The 23,661-nt window shown below is 41.3% G+C and overlaps 1 protein-coding gene across 1 annotated transcript in view; it reads right to left on the bottom strand.

Annotated features, from left to right (window-relative positions):
* Positions 1–23,661, bottom strand: part of nt5c1ab (5'-nucleotidase, cytosolic IAb) — a 51,494-nt gene that overhangs the window by 2,728 nt on the left and 25,105 nt on the right. The window contains exons 4-5 of the mRNA XM_076293358.1: positions 4,656–4,778; positions 4,289–4,473 (exon numbers count right to left, since the gene is read on the bottom strand). Coding sequence (XP_076149473.1) covers positions 4,289–4,473; positions 4,656–4,778 — 308 coding nt within the window. The remainder of the gene's footprint in view (positions 1–4,288; positions 4,474–4,655; positions 4,779–23,661) is intronic.

The raw sequence follows: 23,661 nt of genomic DNA, 5'->3' as shown, positions 1-23,661 counted from the left end.
CAAGGCAAAGTACAACCATGGTACAGACACAGTCTTTACAGCCAGTAGATGAACTGTTCCTCTTCCTGAACTACCTTGCCCTGGGACTGAAGCAGAAAGACCTGGCTGACCGGTATGGGGTACATCAGTCTACTGTAAGCAGGATCATTCAGACGTGGAGCAATTTTTTGTTTTGTGTTCTTGGCTCACAGCGAATTTGGATGCCCCAAAACAAAATCAGTGAGTACTTGCCAGCAGAGTTCAAAGATTACCCAGACACTACAGTGATCCTGGACTGCACAGAGCTCAGATGTCAAACACCTTCCTCTCCTTTACTCCAGAGTGAAGTTTATTCCAGTTACAAGTCCCATTGTACATTGAAGGGGATGATTGGCATGGCCCCTCATGCTGCTGTAACTTTGGTTCTCCACTCTTTGCTGGCTCAGTCAGTGACAAGCAGATCCTTGTGGAGTCAGGACTATGTAAACTGCTCAGGCCGGATATGGCAATCATGGTGGACAGAGGCTTCCTGCTGGATGACTGTGTGCCTTGTAAAGCGTACAGGCCTGCATTCCTAGCCGGAAGACCTCAGATGCCAGCAAACGAGGTCAGGGAGACCCAGTCTATCGCACGCCTTAGGGTGCATGTTGAGCGGCTAATTCGTCGGTTGAAAGAGCACAAATTCTTTGACACAGCTATCCCCCTAAACATGCTTGGTAATATTAACCAGCTCTATGTAGTAGCATGCCTTCTGTTAAATTCCCAAAATGGTCCACTTGTAAAAGCCTGGTCTAAGTAGAGGTGTCAAGATTTCTCTGGAGTGGTACTGTGGAGGGCAGAGCATTCAAATAATATTGTTGTTGTTAATGTTGTAACTGTTTGTTATAATCGTTCCCATTGACTGTATATAGAACACATACATAATTTTGCCACAGTGAAATTAAAATGAGAGGTGCATTTTGTATAGATTTGTAAAAATGAACACTAAAACCTAAAATCAATGCTAACTGATTAAAACTGATTGAAACAAGTACTGTAAATGGAATGGATTTTTTTAAGCCAAAAGCATTGGTAGATAAAAGTAAAAGTAGAAGTAATCAACCTTTTCCTTCATTGTTTTTATGATTCTGCCATCTCTATATATTCTCTGAATGAACATGTCATCTTCTGCATAGACAACAAAATCCCACCATTCCAGAGCAGTTATGAGCAGTCGTCCCTGTACCCGCCAGTAGTAAGTGTGAGATGGTTTTAGCTGTAGCACTCCATCTGAGACCCTAAGGTACATACAGTCTACATAACTTCTCACATTTGGACACTTCACCTCCAGCAGTCCAAACGCAGGCTCAGCACTTGGGTCGTATACCAACCCATCTGGTGATGACCCGAGCCATGGTGCATCTGGGTGGATGATAAAACCGCAAGGATAGTGGTTTACATCCTTGACAAGGCAGTACTCTTCTACTGCCTTGGGCTCCATCTGAAGACCCCTCTTCATTTCTGCGGTCTGATAACTTGGCCGTAAAATACTGAGTGCCAGGTTCTCTGCTGAGGACTGTCCTCTCACATGGCAAACCTCTCTAGAAATGCATGAACACACACAACTTGGTCTAAGTATTTAAACAACATCTTAAACAATGTAATGACTATCAATAAAAAAAATATTACACATACCTGAATCTAGAGGAAGTCACACGTGGCTTTCTTAGAAGGTGCCATTCCTTCAGTGTGCTCTGTTGTCTTGTGCTTTCCTCAAGTTGGTGTGCCATGAACTCTGATGTTTGAAGAGATTTCATGTGCAGCTGCTGATGGTAGTTAAGCACAAAACAACACACTGAGGGCCCCAGAGAGTAACCATCAAGAGGTAAGGATGGTCGTAATGGTGCAGTGGCATGTGGACATGTTTTCGGTGGAGTCCATGCTGGAAGATGGTAGGAGAGAACACTACCTTCTTGGACTTTTCCAAAGGCACTGTCTACTAATGGCACACCCCCTGCAATTCCCATGGTGGTTATTAGTGGAGCAGTTTCCCTTGGCATGCCTTGGTAGATGTCATTCAACCGAAGGACTGACATGTCCGGAAGGTCACAGGTCAGGTTATAGGCTGCTTTGTATAAGTTACTCCTGAAAACATACAACATAACTGATCAGTTAAACAGGTAGCAATGTTTTTATTATCAGAAATGAATGAATGCTTTTTAGGTTACATGTGTGTGTGTGTGTGTGTGTGTGTGTGTGTGTGTGTGGACAGAAACAGCAGACACAGAATGTAGCAGAGATATTCATTTGAACTCATGTCACCTGATTCCTTCAGCCACTCTTCTCTCCTTGGGCCAAGCTGACAACACTACCATCTCATTTGTTGGACTAGGCTTGAAACCCTGTGAGCAAATGTACAAGAATTGATTTATTTAAGGATGCTGTAGCCTACGTGCAAACCTGTTGAGAGTTGATTGAAATATTTTAATTGTGGAAGTGTTGGAAACAAACATTACCTAGGTCCTGGGTTTGTGCCATTGCTGCTCAAACCCCGTGCAGCTGTGAGTAGGAGGGACAGCTATTGCTCCCTGTTGGCTGTAATGTGACGTTTGAGAACATTCTGTAAAATAAATGTTTACACGTTGGTAAAATAACCAATGTGTTTTTGATGTTCATGTATGTTACAGTTAGGCCTGTCACGATAACAAATTTTGCTTGACGATAAATTGTCTCAGAAATTATTGCGATAAGCGATAATATTGTCGTTCTGAGAATTTTCCTCGGGAAGAGTAAGACGGCCCACTTGTTGTGTTTTTTTTCCCCAACTGGGAAAACTGCAGCGGATGATTGTGTTTTAGATGCATATGCATGTTTGTTGTGTTGCCGCTTTTAATTGCGACTGTTTTCCAACAAATGCGACACACCGACTCGCACACGTTCAGTGGTTCACCACGGGCATTCGGTTTAAATCCGAAATGCTCCCACACTGCAGCTGTCGCGTTTTGCTTAGAAACCAATTCCATCTTTTTTGTCTCGAATAGGCATAGCCTATTCGAACTCGCAACTAGCTTTCTCTCTGCCTAGCGCCTACCGGTATACTTCTCACGCGGCTCTCTAGCTGCACTCTGTGTTAGGCTACGCCAGTAGTTCCGCCTCCCCACACACCATGCGACTGACAAGTGACTGACATGAGGGTTCACTCATGGTTACTCTAAGGACCCGAGAGAGAGAGAGGGAGAGAGAGACGAGGAAAACAAACAAATGGCATTTATCGTGGCCAGAAAAATTATCGAGCTAATTTTAATTATCATGCGATTAATTGATTTATTGAATATCGCGACAGGCCTAGTTACAGTGTCATATAACTAATATACATGAACCTACTGTAGGTCTAATTCCGTCACTGGTGTGTTTAACCCCACTTGCTGTGTGTGGGGAGACTAGGCTACATCGTTAGGCTATCTAATATCTTGATATTGCAAACCATTCATTCCTAAAATACATTTTAAACATTTTTACACTGAACCTGCACTCATTTCCCTACACTTAAGTTGTGTGGTCTCTCGCTTTTCCTCATTGACCTGAAGCAGTTTGCCCTCACAGACACCTCTCCTGACTCGTTCTTGTCAGAAACTGAGAAACAAAAACATTATCAGCGAGCGTAGCGACATTACGTTAGCTTACGCGAGCATAACAACATAGCTTTAATACATAGTTTTTATGACTGCCATCCTGTTGATCTCAAAGCTCACATACATTTCAGTGCCAGTAGGTGATTCAATATGATTATATTATATTGTTCGGTGTTATATCATAAACGTTAACGTTATGGCTATGTAACGCTAGCTCTCGCTGAACATCATAATTGACGTTAACGTTAGGTTAACGGTAACGTTGCACACTTACCCTAAATCCTTTTTCCTTTTTGCTTAATGCCGTGGTTGAGTATGCCTTAATAAGACGATGTACATCGTTGATAGTGACACGGGGTAAGTCTTGAAGGCAACGAGTGTAGAAAGTCATTGTTTTGACGGCTCTGACTGACAGAAAGCACAGCTGACGACCCGAAATGGATGAACTGGCTTATCGTAACCAGGAAGGAACTGTGCATATAGGCTATTCAGTGATGCCAGGACTGACACACACACATACACACACATACACAAGCAATACACACTCACACGCACACACACACACACTCTCTCACACACATACACTCTCTCTCTCTCACACACACACACACTTCACACACTCACTTCACATAATCACTAACGCCACACACACATACACTAATGCCACACACACACACACACACACGTGGTTGACCTACATGATCTAGTGGCTTGTCTGCCAGTGCTTTCTCGTGCTCGAAGAACTTGTCGAGTCCGTGAGCTTTATAGATGCGCTCCGACTCGTCGTCGAAGAGCACAGCGTCCCCGTCAAACGCCACACGCAGCTCCACCTCACTCACCTCCACCACCTTCTCAGGGGTGAACATGGTCGCCGCGGCAATGCCTGCAGGAGCACGGGGGGGAGAGGGGGGGGGGTGAGAAAGAAGAAGCTTATTGAAGAAGTACTTAAATACCCTGTATGTGTGTTTTTGTGTGTCAGTGTGTGTCTGTGTGTACAGTATGTGTGTGTGTGCATGTGCGTCTGTGTGTGTGCGCGTGTGTGTGTGTGCGCGCGTGTGTGAATACCTTCGTCTAGAGCCTCTCGGACCTTGTATGCATCTGCTGACAGATAGAGGTTGGTGTGATAGGCCTTCAGGTAACCAATAGGACTGTTCCCCCCGGTCATACAGAACCTCTCTATAAACAGACCTGCTCACACACACGCACACACACACACACACGCACACACACACACACACATGTACACACACACACACACACACACACACACACACAGTTAAAAGCTTACATTTTCGCACACAAACATGGATACATACATACAGTATGTATGCAAACATACACAGCCTATGAAAAAGTAAGATCCTCGCAGAGATCAAATCTACACTCATTATAACAAATGATCAAGAGCTTTTATATCAATTGCAAACACACACACTCATTATAACAAATGATCAAGAGCTTTTATATCAATTGCAAACACATATTGGCATATTCTATCAGCAGACATCTCTCTGAAGAACACATTTGAATTTGAACACTTAAAGAGGCCCTATGCAACAGTTTTAGCAAAAATGACCTTAATTATGCAGGTTGAGAGTCGTTCTGATGGTTCTACAACACTTTTTGGGTCGTTTGGTGGGTGCTTCGTCTCCCCCTAGTGCTTCTCCGCGGAAAAACCGAATATGCAACTTTCTAGTCGTGGTCCGAACACATCCGGATGTAACTCGGCGGAAATACTCGAAAATGTAGTCAGATTGTAGTTTCTAAGAAGACTGCAAAACGGACTCCGACTTGGCTTTTTTGCTGTTGAAATTGTAAGTAGTCTACCCTTGGGTGAACTTCGTTTTTGTAATGTGGTTTGATAGTCTCTTGAACAATGTGTTTGTTTGACCGTTTTATTGTGAGCCCTATGTGTTTAGCTTGGTTTCTTGATGGCTAGCTCGCTAGCTAGTGGGGGTTTAGCGTAGCAGTCACTTGCTACCGAAGCTTCAGGGGGAGCTATGTCGTGAAAAATGCGAGCCCAAATCAGGCGAAAACCCAGAAACAGCAAAGGAATAACCAGACCTGCATAGGGCTTCTTTAAATTTCCCCTGGGGATCAATAAAGTATCTATCTATCTATCATTTGTGATCTTTACTCACAAGAGGCCTAGTAATGTAACACTGTATTGGTGGTTGGACGTGGTTTGCACAGGGAATTCCTCTTTCATTAAAGGATTTGTGCTGCTTGTCCACACATGTTAAAAACACATTTAGCTGTATCCACACGGGAAACATTTACAAAATTGGTTCATTGATACATTTATCTACGAAAAACACAATTTATCTTTTGCAATGCCCGTGTCAGTTACCATACGTTAAATCACACTTTAGAAGATCTTAAATGCACTGGTATAGAACACGTACATAGACCTCAGGGAGATTTAGACAGGAAGCTTCTTCAAAGGGAGGCGTTCTGGATGTATCACCTACGTTCTATGTCACCAGATGGAATGAATGTTTTGACTTGTCGTATTAAGTGTATTTTTGGAGTGTAGCCTACACTTTTTCTGCTATGCTTTTATTAATGTCTGGATATGTGCTGTGTGTGTGTGTGTGTGTTGTGTTATGCCTTTATTAATGTCTGGACATGTGCTGTGTGTGTGTGTGTGTGTGTGTTGTGCCTTTATTAATGTCTGGACATGTGCTGTGTGTGTGTGTGTGTGTGTTGTGCCTTTATTAATGTCTGGACATGTGCTGTGTGTGTGTGTGTGTGTGTTGTGCCTTTATTAATGTCTGGACATGTGCTGTGTGTGTGTGTGTGTGTTGTGCCTTTATTAATGTCTGGACATGTGCTGTGTGTGTGTGTGTGTGTTGTGCCTTTATTAATGTCTGGACATGTGCTGTGTGTGTGTGTGTGTGTTGTGCCTTTATTAATGTCTGGACATGTGCTGTGTGTGTGTGTGTGTGTTGTGCCTTTATTAATGTCTGGACATGTGCTGTGTGTGTGTGTGTGTTAGTGTGTGTGTGTGTTGTGCCTTTATTAATGTCTGGACATGTGCTGTGTGTGTTGTGCCTTTATTAATGTCCGGACATGTGCTGTGTGTGTGTTGTGCCTTTATTAATGTCTGGATATGTGCTGTGTGTGTGTGTGTGTGTGTGTGTTGTGCCTTTATTAATGTCTGGATATGTGCTGTGTGTGTGTGTGTGTGTGTGTGTGTGTGTGTTGTGCCTTTATTAATGTCTGGACATGTGCTGTGTGTGTGTGTTGAGACACCAAGCGCTCCGACTGATGACCGGCCGGTGAGTCGGAGTGCTCGCTGACTCCATTCCAGGCTACTTTTTAAGACCATGAAGTGGCCAGGGATGACACACACTGATGAAGGCCGAAAGGCCGAAACGTCTGTTACCCCTACTGCTGTGTGGAAATAAATTAGCGAAAAAGCAACGATTTTAGAGTACGACTTTTCTATGCAAACACACACACACACACACAGTGAGAGGAAGTTGGACGGGGAGAGCAGAAGAACAGAAGATTGGGGACTCAAGCGAGGAAAAGGGAGAGGGCGTGTGTAAAGAGTGTGTGTGTGTGTGTGTGTGTGTGTGAGTGTTTGAGAGAGCAAGAGAGTGTGTGTGTCTGTGTGTGTGTGTTTGAGAGAGAGAGTGTGTGTGTGTGTGAGCGTGTGCATTTGAGTGTGTATAGTGTGTGTGAGAGAGAGAGTGTGTGAGCGTGTGCGTATGAGTGTGTATAGTGTGTGTGAGCGTGTGCGTTTGAGTGTGTATAGTGTGTGTGAGAGAGAGGGGGGGGGACTTTCCACTGAGCCTACCGGCCTGTGGTCACACACACACGCCCCAGTGCACCATGGGTAGACGGTAGAACATGAGTGTGCCGTAAGGAAGGCCAGGGGAAAGGGGAGGAGCGTAGGTCACCAGAGGTTACCGTTTCCGTGGGAACAGCACAGAGCAGCTGTGATCATCACCGACTTCAATATCATCACTAAATCAAGTTATCTTCAATATCATCACTAAATCAAGTTATCTTATCTTCAATATCATCACTAAATCACGTTATCTTTAATATCATCTTATCTTCAATATCATCACTAAATCACTTTATCTTTACTATTGATGAGAGACTTCAATATCATCACTAAATCACTTTATCTTTTGATCACCAGTTTTTAAGGAGTTTATGATTTTCACCACTTCAAATTCTGTGATTTTTCAGAAATTCTAAACATTGGTTTGGCATGTTGCGCAGTGAAAATATACATTTAAAATTTAAAATTTAAAAATGAAAGTAAAAGTAAAAGTAGGAAGAAAAATAAAAACTCAAGTAAAGTACAGATACTCCCCATTAATACTTAAGTACTGTATGTGTATATGTAATGTATATGTAATGTAATATGTATATGTATATGTGAGCATTTCTACTGAGTTACTCCACATTAATACTTAAGCATGTATTTAAGCATTTCTACTGAGTTACTCCACATTAATACTTAAGCATGTATTTAAGCATTTCTACTGAGTTACTCCACATTAATACTTAAGCATGTATTTAAGCATTTCTACTGAGTTACTCCAGCATGATGGGACGCTCAAGTTCTCAGTGTACCGTACAAACATGGGCACCAAGTGTGTGTGTGTGTGTGTGTGTGAGAGTGTGTGAGGGTAGTAATCGTTATCCAGCAGGATGGGACGCTCAAGTTCTCAGTGTACCGTACAAAGAGCCGCATGGACACCAAGTGTTCCAACACACTGATTACTACCCTCACACACACACACACACTCTTACATACACTCATACACACACACACTCTTACATACCCTCACACACACACACACACTCTTACATACACTCATACACACACACACACACTCTTACATACACGCATACACACACACACACACACTCTTACATACACACACACACACTCTTACATACAATCATACACACTCTTACATACACTCATATACACACACACACACACACTCTTACATACCCTCACACACATACACACACACTCTTACATACACTCATACACACACACTCTTACATACACTCATACACACACACACACACACTCTTACATACACTCATACACACACACACACACTCTTACATACACACATACACACACACACACACACACTCTTACATACACTCATATACACACACACACACTCTTACATACACTCATACACACACACACACAAACACACATACACTCATACACACACACACACACTCTTACATACACTCATTCACACACACACACACACACACACACACACTCTTACATACACTCATACACACACACTCTTACATACACTCATACACACACACACACTCTTACATACACTCATACACACACACACAAACACACCCTCTTACATACACTCATACACACACACACACACACCCTCACACACACACACACTCTTACATACACTCATACACATACACACACTCTTACATACACACACACACACTCTCTCACATACACTCATACACACACACACACGCACACCCTCACAAACCCTCACAAACATACACACACTCACACACACTCACGCACTCTCACACACACTCACATACTGATCACTATCCTCACCTCTAGCCCTGCAAAGCACCATCGCTCTGGGTATCCTGATTGGGTACAGCAGCAGACGTAACCTAGCATCACAAACTAACACTGCAAGCTAACATCATAAACTAACACGGCAAACTAACATCACTAAATCACTTTATCTTTTGATCACCAGTTTTTAAGGAGTTTATGATTTTCACCACTTCAAATTCTGTGATTTTTCAGAAATTCTAAACATTGGTTTGGCATGTTGCGCAGTGAAAATATACATTTAAAATTTAAAATTTAAAAATGAAAGTAAAAGTAAAAGTAGGAAGAAAAATAAAAACTCAAGTAAAGTACAGATACTCCCCATTAATACTTAAGTACTGTATGTGTATATGTAATGTATATGTAATGTAATATGTATATGTATATGTGAGCATTTCTACTGAGTTACTCCACATTAATACTTAAGCATGTATTTAAGCATTTCTACTGAGTTACTCCACATTAATACTTAAGCATGTATTTAAGCATTTCTACTGAGTTACTCCACATTAATACTTAAGCATGTATTTAAGCATTTCTACTGAGTTACTCCACATTAATACTTAAGCATGTATTTAAGCATTTCTACTGAGTTACTCCAGCATGATGGGACGCTCAAGTTCTCAGTGTACCGTACAAACATGGGCACCAAGTGTGTGTGTGTGTGTGTGTGTGAGAGTGTGTGAGGGTAGTAATCGTTATCCAGCAGGATGGGACGCTCAAGTTCTCAGTGTACCGTACAAAGAGCCGCATGGACACCAAGTGTTCCAACACACTGATTACTACCCTCACACACACACACACACACTTACATACACTCATACACACACACACTCTTACATACCCTCACACACACACACACACTCTTACATACACTCATACACACACACACACACTCTTACATACACGCATACACACACACTCTTACATACACACACACACACTCTTACATACAATCATACACACTCTTACATACACTCATATACACACACACACACACTCTTACATACCCTCACACACATACACACACACTCTTACATACACTCATACACACACACTCTTACATACACTCATACACACACACACACACACACTCTTACATACACTCATACACACACACACACACTCTTACATACACACATACACACACACACTCTTACATACACTCATATACACACACACACACTCTTACATACACTCATACACACACACACTCTTACATACACTCATTCACACACACACACACACACACTCTCTTACATACACTCATACACACACACTCTTACATACACTCATACACACACACACACTCTTACATACAGTCATACACACACACACACACACACCCTCTCACATACACTCATACACACACACCCTCACACACACACACACTCTTACATACACTCATACACATACACACACTCTTACATACACACACACACACTCTCTCACATACACTCATACACACACACACACGCACACCCTCACAAACCCTCACAAACATACACACACTCACACACACTCACGCACTCTCACACACACTCACATACTGATCACTATCCTCACCTCTAGCCCTGCAAAGCACCATCGCTCTGGGTATCCTGATTGGGTACAGCAGCAGACGTAACCTAGCATCACAAACTAACACTGCAAGCTAACATCATAAACTAACACAGCAAACTAACATCACTAAATCACTTTATCTTTTGATCACCAGTTTTTAAGGAGTTTATGATTTTCACCACTTCAAATTCTGTGATTTTTCAGAAATTCTAAACATTGGTTTGGCATGTTGCGCAGTGAAAATATACATTTAAAATTTAAAAATGAAAGTAAAAGTAAAAGTAGGAAGAAAAATAAAAACTCAAGTAAAGTACAGATACTCCCTATTAATACTTAAGTACTGTATGTGTATATGTAATGTATATGTAATGTAATATGTATATGTATATGTGAGCATTTCTACTGAGTTACTCCACATTAATACTTAAGCATGTATTTAAGCATTTCTACTGAGTTACTCCACATTAATACTTAAGCATGTATTTAAGCATTTCTACTGAGTTACTCCAGCATGATGGGACGCTCAAGTTCTCAGTGTACCGTACAAACATGGGCACCAAGTGTGTGTGTGTGTGTGTGTGTGAGAGTGTGTGAGGGTAGTAATCGTTATCCAGCAGGATGGGACGCTCAAGTTCTCAGTGTACCGTACAAAGAGCCGCATGGACACCAAGTGTTCCAACACACTGATTACTACCCTCACACACACACACACACTCTTACATACACTCATACACACACACACTCTTACATACCCTCACACACACACACACACTCTTACATACACTCATACACACACACACACACTCTTACATACACGCATACACACACACACACACACTCTTACATACACACACACACACTCTTACATACAATCATACACACTCTTACATACACTCATATACACACACACACACACTCTTACATACCCTCACACACATACACACACACTCTTACATACACTCATACACACACACACACACACACTCTTACATACACTCATACACACACACACACACTCTTACATACACACATACACACACACACACACACACACTCTTACATACACTCATATACACACACACACACTCTTACATACACTCATACACACACACACACAAACACACATACACTCATACACACACACACACACTCTTACATACACTCATTCACACACACACACACACACTCTTACATACACTCATACACACACACTCTTACATACACTCATACACACACACACACTCTTACATACACTCATACACACACACACACACACCCTCTCACATACACTCATACACACACACACACACACCCTCACACACACACACACTCTTACATACACTCATACACATACACACACTCTTACATACACACACACACACTCTCTCACATACACTCATACACACACACACACGCACACCCTCACAAACCCTCACAAACATACACACACTCACACACACTCACGCACTCTCACACACACTCACATACTGATCACTATCCTCACCTCTAGCCCTGCAAAGCACCATCGCTCTGGGTATCCTGATTGGGTACAGCAGCAGACGTAACCTAGCATCACAAACTAACACTGCAAGCTAACATCATAAACTAACACGGCAAACTAACACTGCAAGCTAACACCACAAACTAACACTGCAAGTTAACACCACAAGCTAACACCACAAACTAACACTGCAAGCTAACACCACAAGCTAACACCACAAACTAACACTGCAAGCTAACACCACAAACTAACACCACAAACTAACACTGCAAGCTAACACCACAAGCTAACACCACAAACTAACACTGCAAGCTAACACCACAAGCTAACACCACAAATGAACAGCTAACAACTAACACTGCAAACTAACCCCACAAATGAACAGCAAACAGCTGTTAGTGGCGGACTGCTCTGTGTTGGACTGAGGCCTTGAGCAGCTTGGCAACACCACCCGGAGGCTAAATTACACCACCTGGAGGCTAAATACAGCACGCTAAATTACACCACCCAGAGGCTAAATTACACCACCCAGAGGCTAAATTACACCACCCAGAGGCTGTTTAATAAATTACTTTTCTTTATCATTGTAATGGTTTATAGAGGCCACTGCATAGTAAGTGTAGTGTACTCACTGTAGTGGTTCACACACACACACCCCACACACACACACTCTTATGCACATTCACACCCAGTTTGGTTCATAGTAACTAGTATAGCAAGTGTAGTGTACTCAATGTAGTGATTCACAGTAACTAGTATAGTGAGTGTAGTGTACTCAATGTGGTGATTCATAGTAACTAATATAGTGTGCACTCAATGTAGTTATTCACAGTAACTAGTATAGCAACATAGGTGCCAACTCTCACGCATTGGCCGTGAGACACACGCGTTTGATTAGTTTCACACACTCACACGCCACACCCCCGATCTCTCACGATGAAGTGTCAACCCGGTCGGTCAGATGCCTGAAAAATGAGTTTAGCCCATCTATAGATCTACCTGTTGAGCCACGGTTATGCGTTCAGAGAGGTTCAGGAGCACCCCCGCGGTTATGCGTTCAGAGAGGTTCAGGAGCACCCCCGCGGTTATGCGTTCAGAGACGGTGAGAGGGTTCAAGAGCACCCCCTGTCTGTCAGCTCATTTGCGATGCTACTTCAGAAGCCGTCCCAGGCGCATCCCCCCCGCATTTCCCCGGCTTCAGGTATGCTTTGAGTATTATTGAGTATTTTTCACGCTGAAGTGTCAACCTGGTAGGTCAAATACCTGGCAGATGAGGTTCAACTAAACTAAACCTATACATATGATATCACACATCAGGTGAACGAGCGGAATCTAAGCTTTCCAATGATATTAGCGCCACGTTGCTGTGATAAATGGTTCGCGAGAAAATTAACATTGAACCGACGTGCAATTTAGGCTAATCATATTTGCATTTTGCACACAGTGCACACCCATTACTCTCGGTTTAATATTTCACTAACCCTTCACACAACACGTGGCAAACCCAATATCACAATAAACAGCAAACCGTACCGAATACGAGGATATAAAGCATGCCTCTGTGCAATAAGTGGTTCCTGAGTAATCCGGTTTTGAAATTGCAACACATTTCTACATAGCCTCATTGGTGCGAAATTATAATGTATTCTAATGTAAACTATTTGTCAGTAGGCCTACATACATTTTTGTAAATTGCTCAGCCATAGATTATCCCACTATCATGGTTCTTATATTGTCAGGTTCCAGCCAATCCCATTACAGATAAATGAATATATTTATATTGGCATGCTTCCTAGTGACATTAATGCAAAAATATGAAGAAAATCAAATAACGAGACACAAATATTGATATAAAGCCTGACATAAGCCATATGCAAACATTCACATCATGCAGATATGGGTACATCCTGAAAAAGGAATAGCATGTAGGCCTAGGCTATGGCCATTACAATGACCAATATATTATCTTAAATAAACTAGCTGAATAACACAGGTGACCACTTCTGCATAATTTCATGGAGTGCTGAAATGTACACACATTTCTGAACTGTGAAATGTAGCATATGTTTTTGTGGTTGTGAACTTATTGCAATATCACCATAACTATTCCACCTGTGTGTGCATGGTTATAATTCTGAAGTGCAAAATAGCTTAGGCTACAGCACAAATATTTCCATAAAAATAAGCAAGTCTGACCTCTGAATTTATTTTGAAAGTGCACCTGATTGATGCATTTAAAAGTTAAAATATACAAACATTTCTTAAATTCTTACAAAACACACACCCACTTTTTAAAATTGTTAGTTTGGACCCCCCCACTTTTACCGTGTGAAATACCAATGCTGTTTTCAGCATCTGTTTAGTGCTTCATTGTCATGTTCATTGGATTCTCCCATTTGCGCGTAAATCGCTCATAAACTTTTTTTTTGTTACACGCATTCTCCCATTCCGCTTCTGTCACACACACAGTGACAAGCACCAAATCCCCCGCAGTGTTGAAGAGATCAGTCATCCCCCTCACTTTTGATAAGGTAAAAAGCCTTATAGGTACGCCAAATAAATAATAACCTATAGGTTTACACTAGGGTATGTAAAACTCCCCATTAACAGCATCACGTCACTAACCACAGCTAAGACTGCACAATCTCTATTCACTCTGTTGGATATCTGAAGCCAGTTTGTCTACTTAGATACTGTAAATCCTCAAATTATGGCCGGGGTCTTAAGACAAAGTACAGGCCTTTAGGGGCAGGATTGTATTCGAGACAGCCCTTTATTTCTTATGCGAGTTTTATTTTGAGACATGCGTTCCTTGGAGTGGCATACTGGTAGGCCTTCAAAAGCATGACATTTTCGGTTTAGTTTGATATTTAATTTACTTTTGGACTGTTTGATTATATTGTTAAATGTTGGGACTTATGGGCACTGAAATCTGGGGAGGTATTTGATGATCACTATTACGTTCCATGTAGTTGAAAGAGTGTCGGGATTTCAAACAAACCATCCGCTTTCATGCGTTCATTGAACGTCCGCGGTGCTGTAATGGAAACCTTATTGCGTAGCCAAGTAGCCTATTGAGTTATTTTTAAATTATGCATGATTTACTTTTTATTAATTTCGTAGGCTGGCTTTATTTTGTTATACAGTATAGAAGTATCTAAATAACCTGTTAAAATGTACCAGAATTCAGGAAATTGCATCTAGTCCAAAACAAATGTTCTGGGGGAGGACCCCCATACCCCCCCTCTGAAATGTCCCACCCACTTTCACAATGCCTCCAACGCCCATGGTCCTAGTAGTAGGCTAGATCCCTTTGATACCAATGTTCATTTAACTCTGGGACCCTGGTCCCAGGGATGGATTACTGCACGGGCCTTCCGGGCCCAGACCCAGGGGCCCAAGGTGTCAGGGGGCCCTGAAGCCCAAGCCTTTGCATGGAATCATTGCCTCAATATCAACACATCAGGATGTAGGCTATGAATCTGATTGAATTTAGTATTGGCCATCCCCAAAACGCTACCCTGACGAGCCAGACCCACATTAAAATGTAGGGTCTGGGCACTCACCGTTCGCAGTGCTCAGTCCGAGGGGCGGGATAATCGGTTGTCTTTCAAATTCCCTCTGCACGCAATAGGACAGCACTGAGTCTCATGCGTTTTCCCACCAGCGGAGCTCGTTGGCTAGTTCAAACTTTTGCCATCTCAAAACAAGCTTAACTCGTGTCACACTGTTGGCCAACAGCAATATCCATCTTCTTTGTTTTGAAGTAGCAGGGAATTCAAGCCAAACTGTTGCAACTCTGCCATTAATCATTATGTTATGCCCCCCTAACGACACTCTAGACGATTTGATTGGCCTGATAGAAGTTTAATTTTTCGAGCTCACAAGCCAACGGAGAGTTGCTAGACTAGCCCTGGAAGCAAATGTAATTTGCTGCCGCTAGGGTGTGTCTAGATTTCTAAGCTACCAAAATGCACCAGAATACAGGAAATCACATCAAAATTCTGGGGGAAGACCCCCAATCCCCCCTTCCACATATGCGACAATTAGTGGGGAGCCCTTAATACATGTGGGCCCAGGGGCCCGAAAGTTCATAATCCGTCCATGCCTGGTCCCTACACCTGAGAACCACTGATGTACGTTTTTTTTACTGTATGGTATAATGCTGAATGAGCCAAACAAAAATTTCCGCAGCAAAATTTTGGTTTGCCCCACCAAATCTCACTCCAAGGTTTTTTGAAAAGTTGGCAGCCCTGTAGCAAGTGTAGTGTACTCCATGTAGTGATTCACAGTAACTAGTATAGGAAGTGTAGTGTACTCAATGTAGTGATTCATAGCAACCACACACACACACTCTTCGTCCCCACAAGAGAAAAGGAAAGACAACCCTCTAGATGTCTCCTTCGGACGCTATGTAATTTACTACCCGCAGCCCGAGGCTGCCACGGTAAATTCAACACAGGTCCGAGATATCCAGCTCTGTCTGTTCCCTCCCCCCCCACAGCGGAACAACATGCGCACTCACACACACACACACACACTCTCCCTCAAGGGTAAGAAAATAAGGGGGAAAAAACAGACTCTCTCGCCCAGACACCTTACCAGTTAGTCGAAAATAATTCGATTATTTTAAAAATTAAAGATATTCGAATGAATTTTAGGGATCTCTTAATATTTGAACCTGTAGCCTATGGAAATTATTTTTTGTAAATGCTTTGCTCATAAACGTTGTTTTCGATTCAGATTCCGAGGTTTTTTACACCTGGTGAAGTAGCTCATTAGCAAGGCTATTATCTGGTCTCATAGGTGACGTTAGCATCCTGGTTCGCGCTTAGTGAGCTCCCACATAGACATACAGTAATAGACACTTTTATTTTAAACTTAACCTTCCTCTGATTTGAATCACCCCAGTTATCAATCAAAGCAAACAGGGAAAAGAAATAGCAACACAATCATGAAAAACACTCAAATAAATAATTGTGCACATTAGTCTGAATGAAAAGCAGCACTGGTTGAAACCTGGAAATATTGTAAACAAAGTAGCTTAATTTGGGTTACATGCTGCTATTCCGACATGCCGCTACTTAGACATTGGCGTCTAATTGTTGAAGTGGCGGCATTAACATTAATTTTCAGGCGTCCCACTACTGCGACATTTTTTTTTTCCATTGTCGGAGTAGCGACACTTGACCTTTTCTTTCAAACGTCCTGCCATTCCGACACGAGGTCATTAACAGTGGCGTAGCCAGGATTAGGGTGGGCCTTTATTTTTTTATTCCAATATGGGCAGCATAGGCCTACAGTAATCATCCCAACTTTAAACAACACACGAACACACAAACAAAATTCAATCAATTTGCAATGACCACAGCTGAAGAGTAGGCTATAATATGACTATTCATTAGGCCTACATAATTAGCCCATATGAAACTTGTGCGGCCTTTATTGGTGCAGATTATGCATGATGCAGCGTATGCGGGAAATTACTGTATTAATATAAATGCCAGTACAATTATCATTATACTTAAATCAATTAATGTGATTATTGTCCTAGTTACGTGTGCTTTAGTGACGTACACTGACATTCGTCTAATGGGATAGTCGCCGACCCTCATTAGATGTGGATATTTGGAGGCAAGGATAGCCTTCAAGAAACAAGGTTATCGCAGTTGCTGTGAGACATTCGGCCTTTCTCCAGTCTCTCTCAAAATCAAAACACACCCAATTCACGCTTGGACTTTTCGATTATGTTTCTAAATGTTGGGACTGATGGACACTGAACTCTGGGGGTTATTTGAACGTTCGTTGTGAAGTGGTTTACTGTAAAAGGAGCGTCGGATATCCCGTCTGTCTTTGCACAATTATAGGGCCATGATAATGCATGCGCTAGCCTAGAGTCGAGAGAAAGAAGACTAAATAAATATGCTTATATATATAACTAGAAAATGCAATTCCAGGGAATTACCATTGCATGTAAATGCAAAAAAGCTGTGTATAACATTATATTACTTACAGTATGATTATTCAGATTACACAGTCTTACAGTATTCTTGAAAACCACTTACTTGGTTAGATGTTAGCTTAGAGTATATGACAGTCAGTAAAAATAAATGGTCAATTCAATATTGATCAACATTCTTTGTTTTAATACAGTACTGCAGAAACAGCAGAGTGATACACAGAACACACTAATGAACACTTAACAACCAATGCAAACTTCAAGTCAAAAAAATCAAAGTTGTTGAAACCAATTTTAAAGTTAACCAATAATGATATGGGAGAAAACAGATGTCTACTGAATTTGCATTCTTACAGATCTTGAATGGTGATATACTGAAGAATAAAAGAGTCAGCCCGTCGGATGATCAGTTTTAGACAGAACTTAGTTAGAATCTTAATTTTCACACAGCACAGCTCAGGTCTAAAAACAGAGGTCTAACAGCATAACTAAGTTTCACAGATGTTACAGCACAGGTATGATTCAAAGGTATGAATGGTTGAAAAATATGATTCACAGGTATACAAGTTCCAACAATAGTTCTCAGAATGTCTCAGTGTAGATCTCAGAAACATCTCAGTATGGTTAAATGGTATGTGCACAGATATGTTGAGATGTGGTCACATGTTTGTAAGAATGTATGTTAGTAGGTATGTTGCTAGCAACATTGTCAGAGATGTATGGTTGACAGGTGTGCACAGACAGGCACACACACAATGTCAATGGTCATCACCACTGGTCTGGTCCCTAAAAGACAAAAGCAACAGCTATACCAAAACAATACAAGGAATGTCTGCAATTGTACAATTGTTCAATACAGCTATTAAGTGAAGTTACACTACATTAGGCTGACACATGTTTAACCTAACGAATACCATGGTAAACAGTTTAAGCTTTTTAAACAATTCTCTACAATTCTAGGACAATTAAAAAAGGTAGAGTACTATACAATTGTTGCACCATCAAGTTACTGGTAGTTAAATACTAGCCTATAATATTACATTACAAACAAAGCAGAATTCTGTGTTTTATTGTTTTCAGTTTAAGGATAGTTGATAGCTAATCATATTTTTTTTTCAATATAAAACGTAAGCAGCTTAGAAAACTTTGTAGGCATGGCTTTGTTGTTGCTGTTGATAATCATATGAGTAAGGACTGATCATTCTGATACTAGGCCTAAGTATCTTGATAACCAACTGCTATAAAAACAGCTTGCTAGGTTTTAAGTTACTTAGGCTACATAAGAATCAACAGCATAGAATGAAAACGTAGCCTGGTCTATTTACACAAACAAGGGGTGTACAACGTTTGGTAAATAAAAACAGGAGCATATGTTAGCTTTAACTAAAATGTGAACGGTAGAAGCTACAGTATAACGTTACGACCATCAACAATGAGTATTCATGCCATGAATGAAACCATGATGGGTTTCATCAGGTCTCTTCACACAGTATAACCAAGCACCAGTCTGCATTCATAATCTATTCTAGGTGCTTGATTCTATACACCTGTGGAAAGTGACCTAATGTTAAATAGAACCAGTTTACGTTTCTAGTTAAAACGCTGCTGCCTAATGAAATGTAATAGTGCTTAGCTGGGAGGCAACGTTACGTTACGTTTGACTGTCGTTAGCTATCAAAACCTACAGCTAACCAGTCACTGTAAAGTCGACGACATTAACGTTGATTTCCTTACACGTTAACGTTGGGTTTCCTTACATAATAAATATCAACGTAATAAGGTGCTAACGTTAACTATTTCACTATAACATTAACGTTAACGTTTTCTAACGTTATAACGTTAGTTTTTGTGACCCACTGTCATACATGCTAACGTTATAGCCAGAGAATGTCTAATAGGAAACAACGTTTGACAACATGAATGACTCAAATACCAAAAACCAAAACACTTACCTTGTCTGTTATTAGAGAAATGTGCCTCTGAAGGAGAGTTTTACGAGCAAGTAAAGTATCACGGCAGGCGAAAACGTCCAAAACGTTCAGAATATTCACAGCTCCAGTGGGAGAAAGATTGTGGTGATTGCTTTCAGCTGCCGGTCACGTCATAATGCTAAAAGTTGCCGCCACAGCGGTCAATGTTAACTCTATGGGAATTTCTTGCTCTTTTATCTTAAATATCTCAAAAAGTATAAAGTTCACAAATATGAAAAATACATAGAACGATTGTCCGTTACAAGAGCTTTGTAGGAGTCTTTGAATGAGGTCAGACGGTTCAGCGGTTTCAGTCGCATTAAACGTTGAATTTGGTCGGAAGAAGAATAATTATAAGAAGAACAGTGATAATAGTCCATTGCATTTACATGCAATGCAAATATGTTATGTGCAATTCAACAACTGCACACATGACATGTAAAAAATATAGGCCTAGCCTACATTATTGTGTAGTAAATTGAGTTTATCCAACCTGCTGGCAAGCCAAAATGTGTTGCATATGGCTTTATCATTGTCCTCTAAGCCTATAAGCAACTTGAATCGCACACCCAGTTTGAACACCCTGATGGACACTGAACTCTGGGGGTTATTTGAACGTTCACTGAAATGGTTTAGGCTACTGGAGCGTAAGAATTCTGCCCGTCTTTGCGCAATTGGTCATTGATTGACGGCCATTAATTAATTAATATAGGTGGCCTGCACGCACAGAGTTTGTTTGATGCATGGAGTTTCCGACCGTTCTCCCCTGAGAGCTTAGAGAATAAAATGAGGAGAGCTACCTGTGTTTTACATAATGTGTAACATTTAGTCACATGGGTCAAAATCACCTAAGGTTTTGACTGAAATGTGTGCCGATATCAATTATTGGGAAAAACATTGTTTGGAGTGGATGGTGGTTGGAATTTGATAGGATACAGGAACTGAGATAAATTGAAAATGAGGATTGGTAATGTCGGAATAGTGGTACTAAAAAGAATCGGAGTAGGGGCATGTCTAAATAGAGGCATGTCGTAATAACGGTATGTCGTAATAGAGGGTCGTCGTAATAACGGGATGTCGTAATAAAGAGTGAACCCCCTTAATTTGCTAGTTTATCATAGTTTACCGGTTAGACCAGGGATGTCAAACTCATTTTGGTTCAGGGGCCACATACAGCCCATCTGATCTCAAGTGGGCCGGACCAGTGAAATAATTGCAAAACATCCTTTGACAACTCCAAATCTCCAGCTTAGTTTTTTTCAGTAGGCTATGCTTTACCCTTCAGCCTACATTTGTAGCCTACATAATCACAATGGATATATTAGATTATTACACATTTATTCAGAGAGGCCAATGAAATTGAAATAAAATGCATTTCACTCTCATAAACAACTGGTTTATTTTTATAGTTGAGTGGATAGGCCTACATTTTTACATCTGACCACCTGAACCAACTCACCACACTAAACTCAAGTGGGAGCTATGAAGAAAGTTAACATCCTGCCTTAAAAATGTAAATGTGCAAATGTATGAAAAATAAAATGAATTTAACAAACATAAGTTAGCAGTGCATGAGCAATACGATCAACTGATACGATTAGGTTACATCAGATCAAATAATTTTGTAGGCTAGGTGGCGGTGCTGTGTAATAGGCTATCCACCATAAAGGCCAGATCCTGCACCCATTCCGGGCATTTAAATTGCTACTGGTCTGCCTTTTTTCTCCAAGAACTGTCCAATTTCCTCTCGTAGTTCAAAGAAACGCTTGAGTACGGCACCTCGGCTTAACCACCGTACTACAGCGTGGTATGGTAAGCCAGACAGAATGCCATTATCACTAAGAAAACAGTCAAACTGACGGTGAGTCAGACCTCGCGACCTGATTAAATTTACAGTTTGCACAACTACACTTTAACATGATCCAAGTTTAGTGTTTTGCAACACAACACTTCCTGGTGCAAAATACAATAAAATGCCCAAACATCTTGTCCTCCGTTTGCAGGCTGCACTTTGTCTCTGAATTTTGTTGCAACGCCTGCTTTTCTCCCGACAATGTAGCCAAACTGACAGCACAGGACCAGTCAACTTTTTTTGTTTTTTGGCTGCGCCTAGCGGCTAAATTGAGCATTTCGGTTATTTCTTTGAAAATTCATAACTCCTCACAGGAATGGGCTAGAGATTTTTTTTTCTCTACAAGTCTGGGCCGGATTAAACCATCTAGCGGGCCGCATCCGGCCCGTGGGCCGTATGTTTGACACCCCTGGGTTAGACTGTTCAGTTTCCCCACATGTGTTTAAGTTTCAAATGAATACTTTTTCTCCTTGGGACAGGCCCGTTTGAGTCTTGGAAAATACTTTTCCATTTGCATCGGGATTGAGATGATAAGAATTTAGCAGTCAATCTGAATGCAACAGTTTGAACAAATTCGTGCAGCGTGCTAATGATGCTAACCGGATTTAATAGCAATTTAGCCAGTCGTCTTGAACGATTGTGAATGTTTGGATTACATGTGCATGCTAAGGAGGGAGAGGGAGAGAGTGTGCACGGGGCAAGGATGAGAATCTGTGTTGAGGTAGGCTTACTTCTACCGCCTACTCTGGTACAGTTGCACATAGGCTACTACAATGCAAGATATATTTAGCCTATTTATTTATGGACAACGTAAGGCGGGAGGTGTGTGTTGCTTTTAATTATCGAATGTTCTATTGAACGTATTTTTTTATTGATATCGATTACATGTCTATTGCGATACATATCGCTATCGTTTTATCGCCCAGCCCTATGCTCAATAATAACAATTTTAACACACGCATAAATACTCAGGGCTCTATTTTAATGATCTGAAACGGAAGTGTCTTTGCGCAAAACGCAAGTGACTTTGTGGGCGGATCTTGGGCGCTGATGCTATTTTACCGGCGGGATAATTGACTGTTGCGCCCGACGCAAATCTAAAATGGGGTGGTCTGAAGTAGCTACATTAATCATGGGTGTGGTTTGGGCATAACGTGCAATAAACCAATCAGAGCATCATCTCACATTCCCTTTAACAACAGGCACGCTTGTTCCATAGCTGATTGCTATTATGGTGACGTATTTGCCAGGCGCAGCCAGGAGCGTTCACAGCGCTATAATTTTACTGTTCAGTTCAGTCAGCTATTGATTTTTCCTCTTGACAAAATGTAATACAGAATTGACACAAAGACATACTTTCCGATGTTTTGGGATCACTCTCACTGAATCACGAGGTTATGAATGCATGGTGATATTTTTGCAATGTACAATGTAATCTAACATTACCTCTTTATAGACAATGCATATCTTCTGTCAGTTGATCTCTTCTCTCCCGTGCTGCCGCTGGGGCATTTGGGTTAAATGGCATCGGCATGCAATTCAACATCACGTCTCCTTAAGTCCTCTAATATTTCCTAATTTATGTCATCAACACATCCGTGATTCGTGAAATGTGTACGCTAGA

Source organism: Alosa pseudoharengus, unplaced genomic scaffold (assembly GCF_046254945.1).
Source record: "Alosa pseudoharengus isolate Yale_2024_CS ecotype anadromous, Long Island Sound unplaced genomic scaffold, YU_APseudo_1.1 YU_APseudo_1.1_scf_2, whole genome shotgun sequence".
NCBI lineage: Eukaryota > Metazoa > Chordata > Actinopteri > Clupeiformes > Clupeidae > Alosa > Alosa pseudoharengus.
This window is presented reverse-complemented; position numbering and strand designations above follow the sequence as displayed.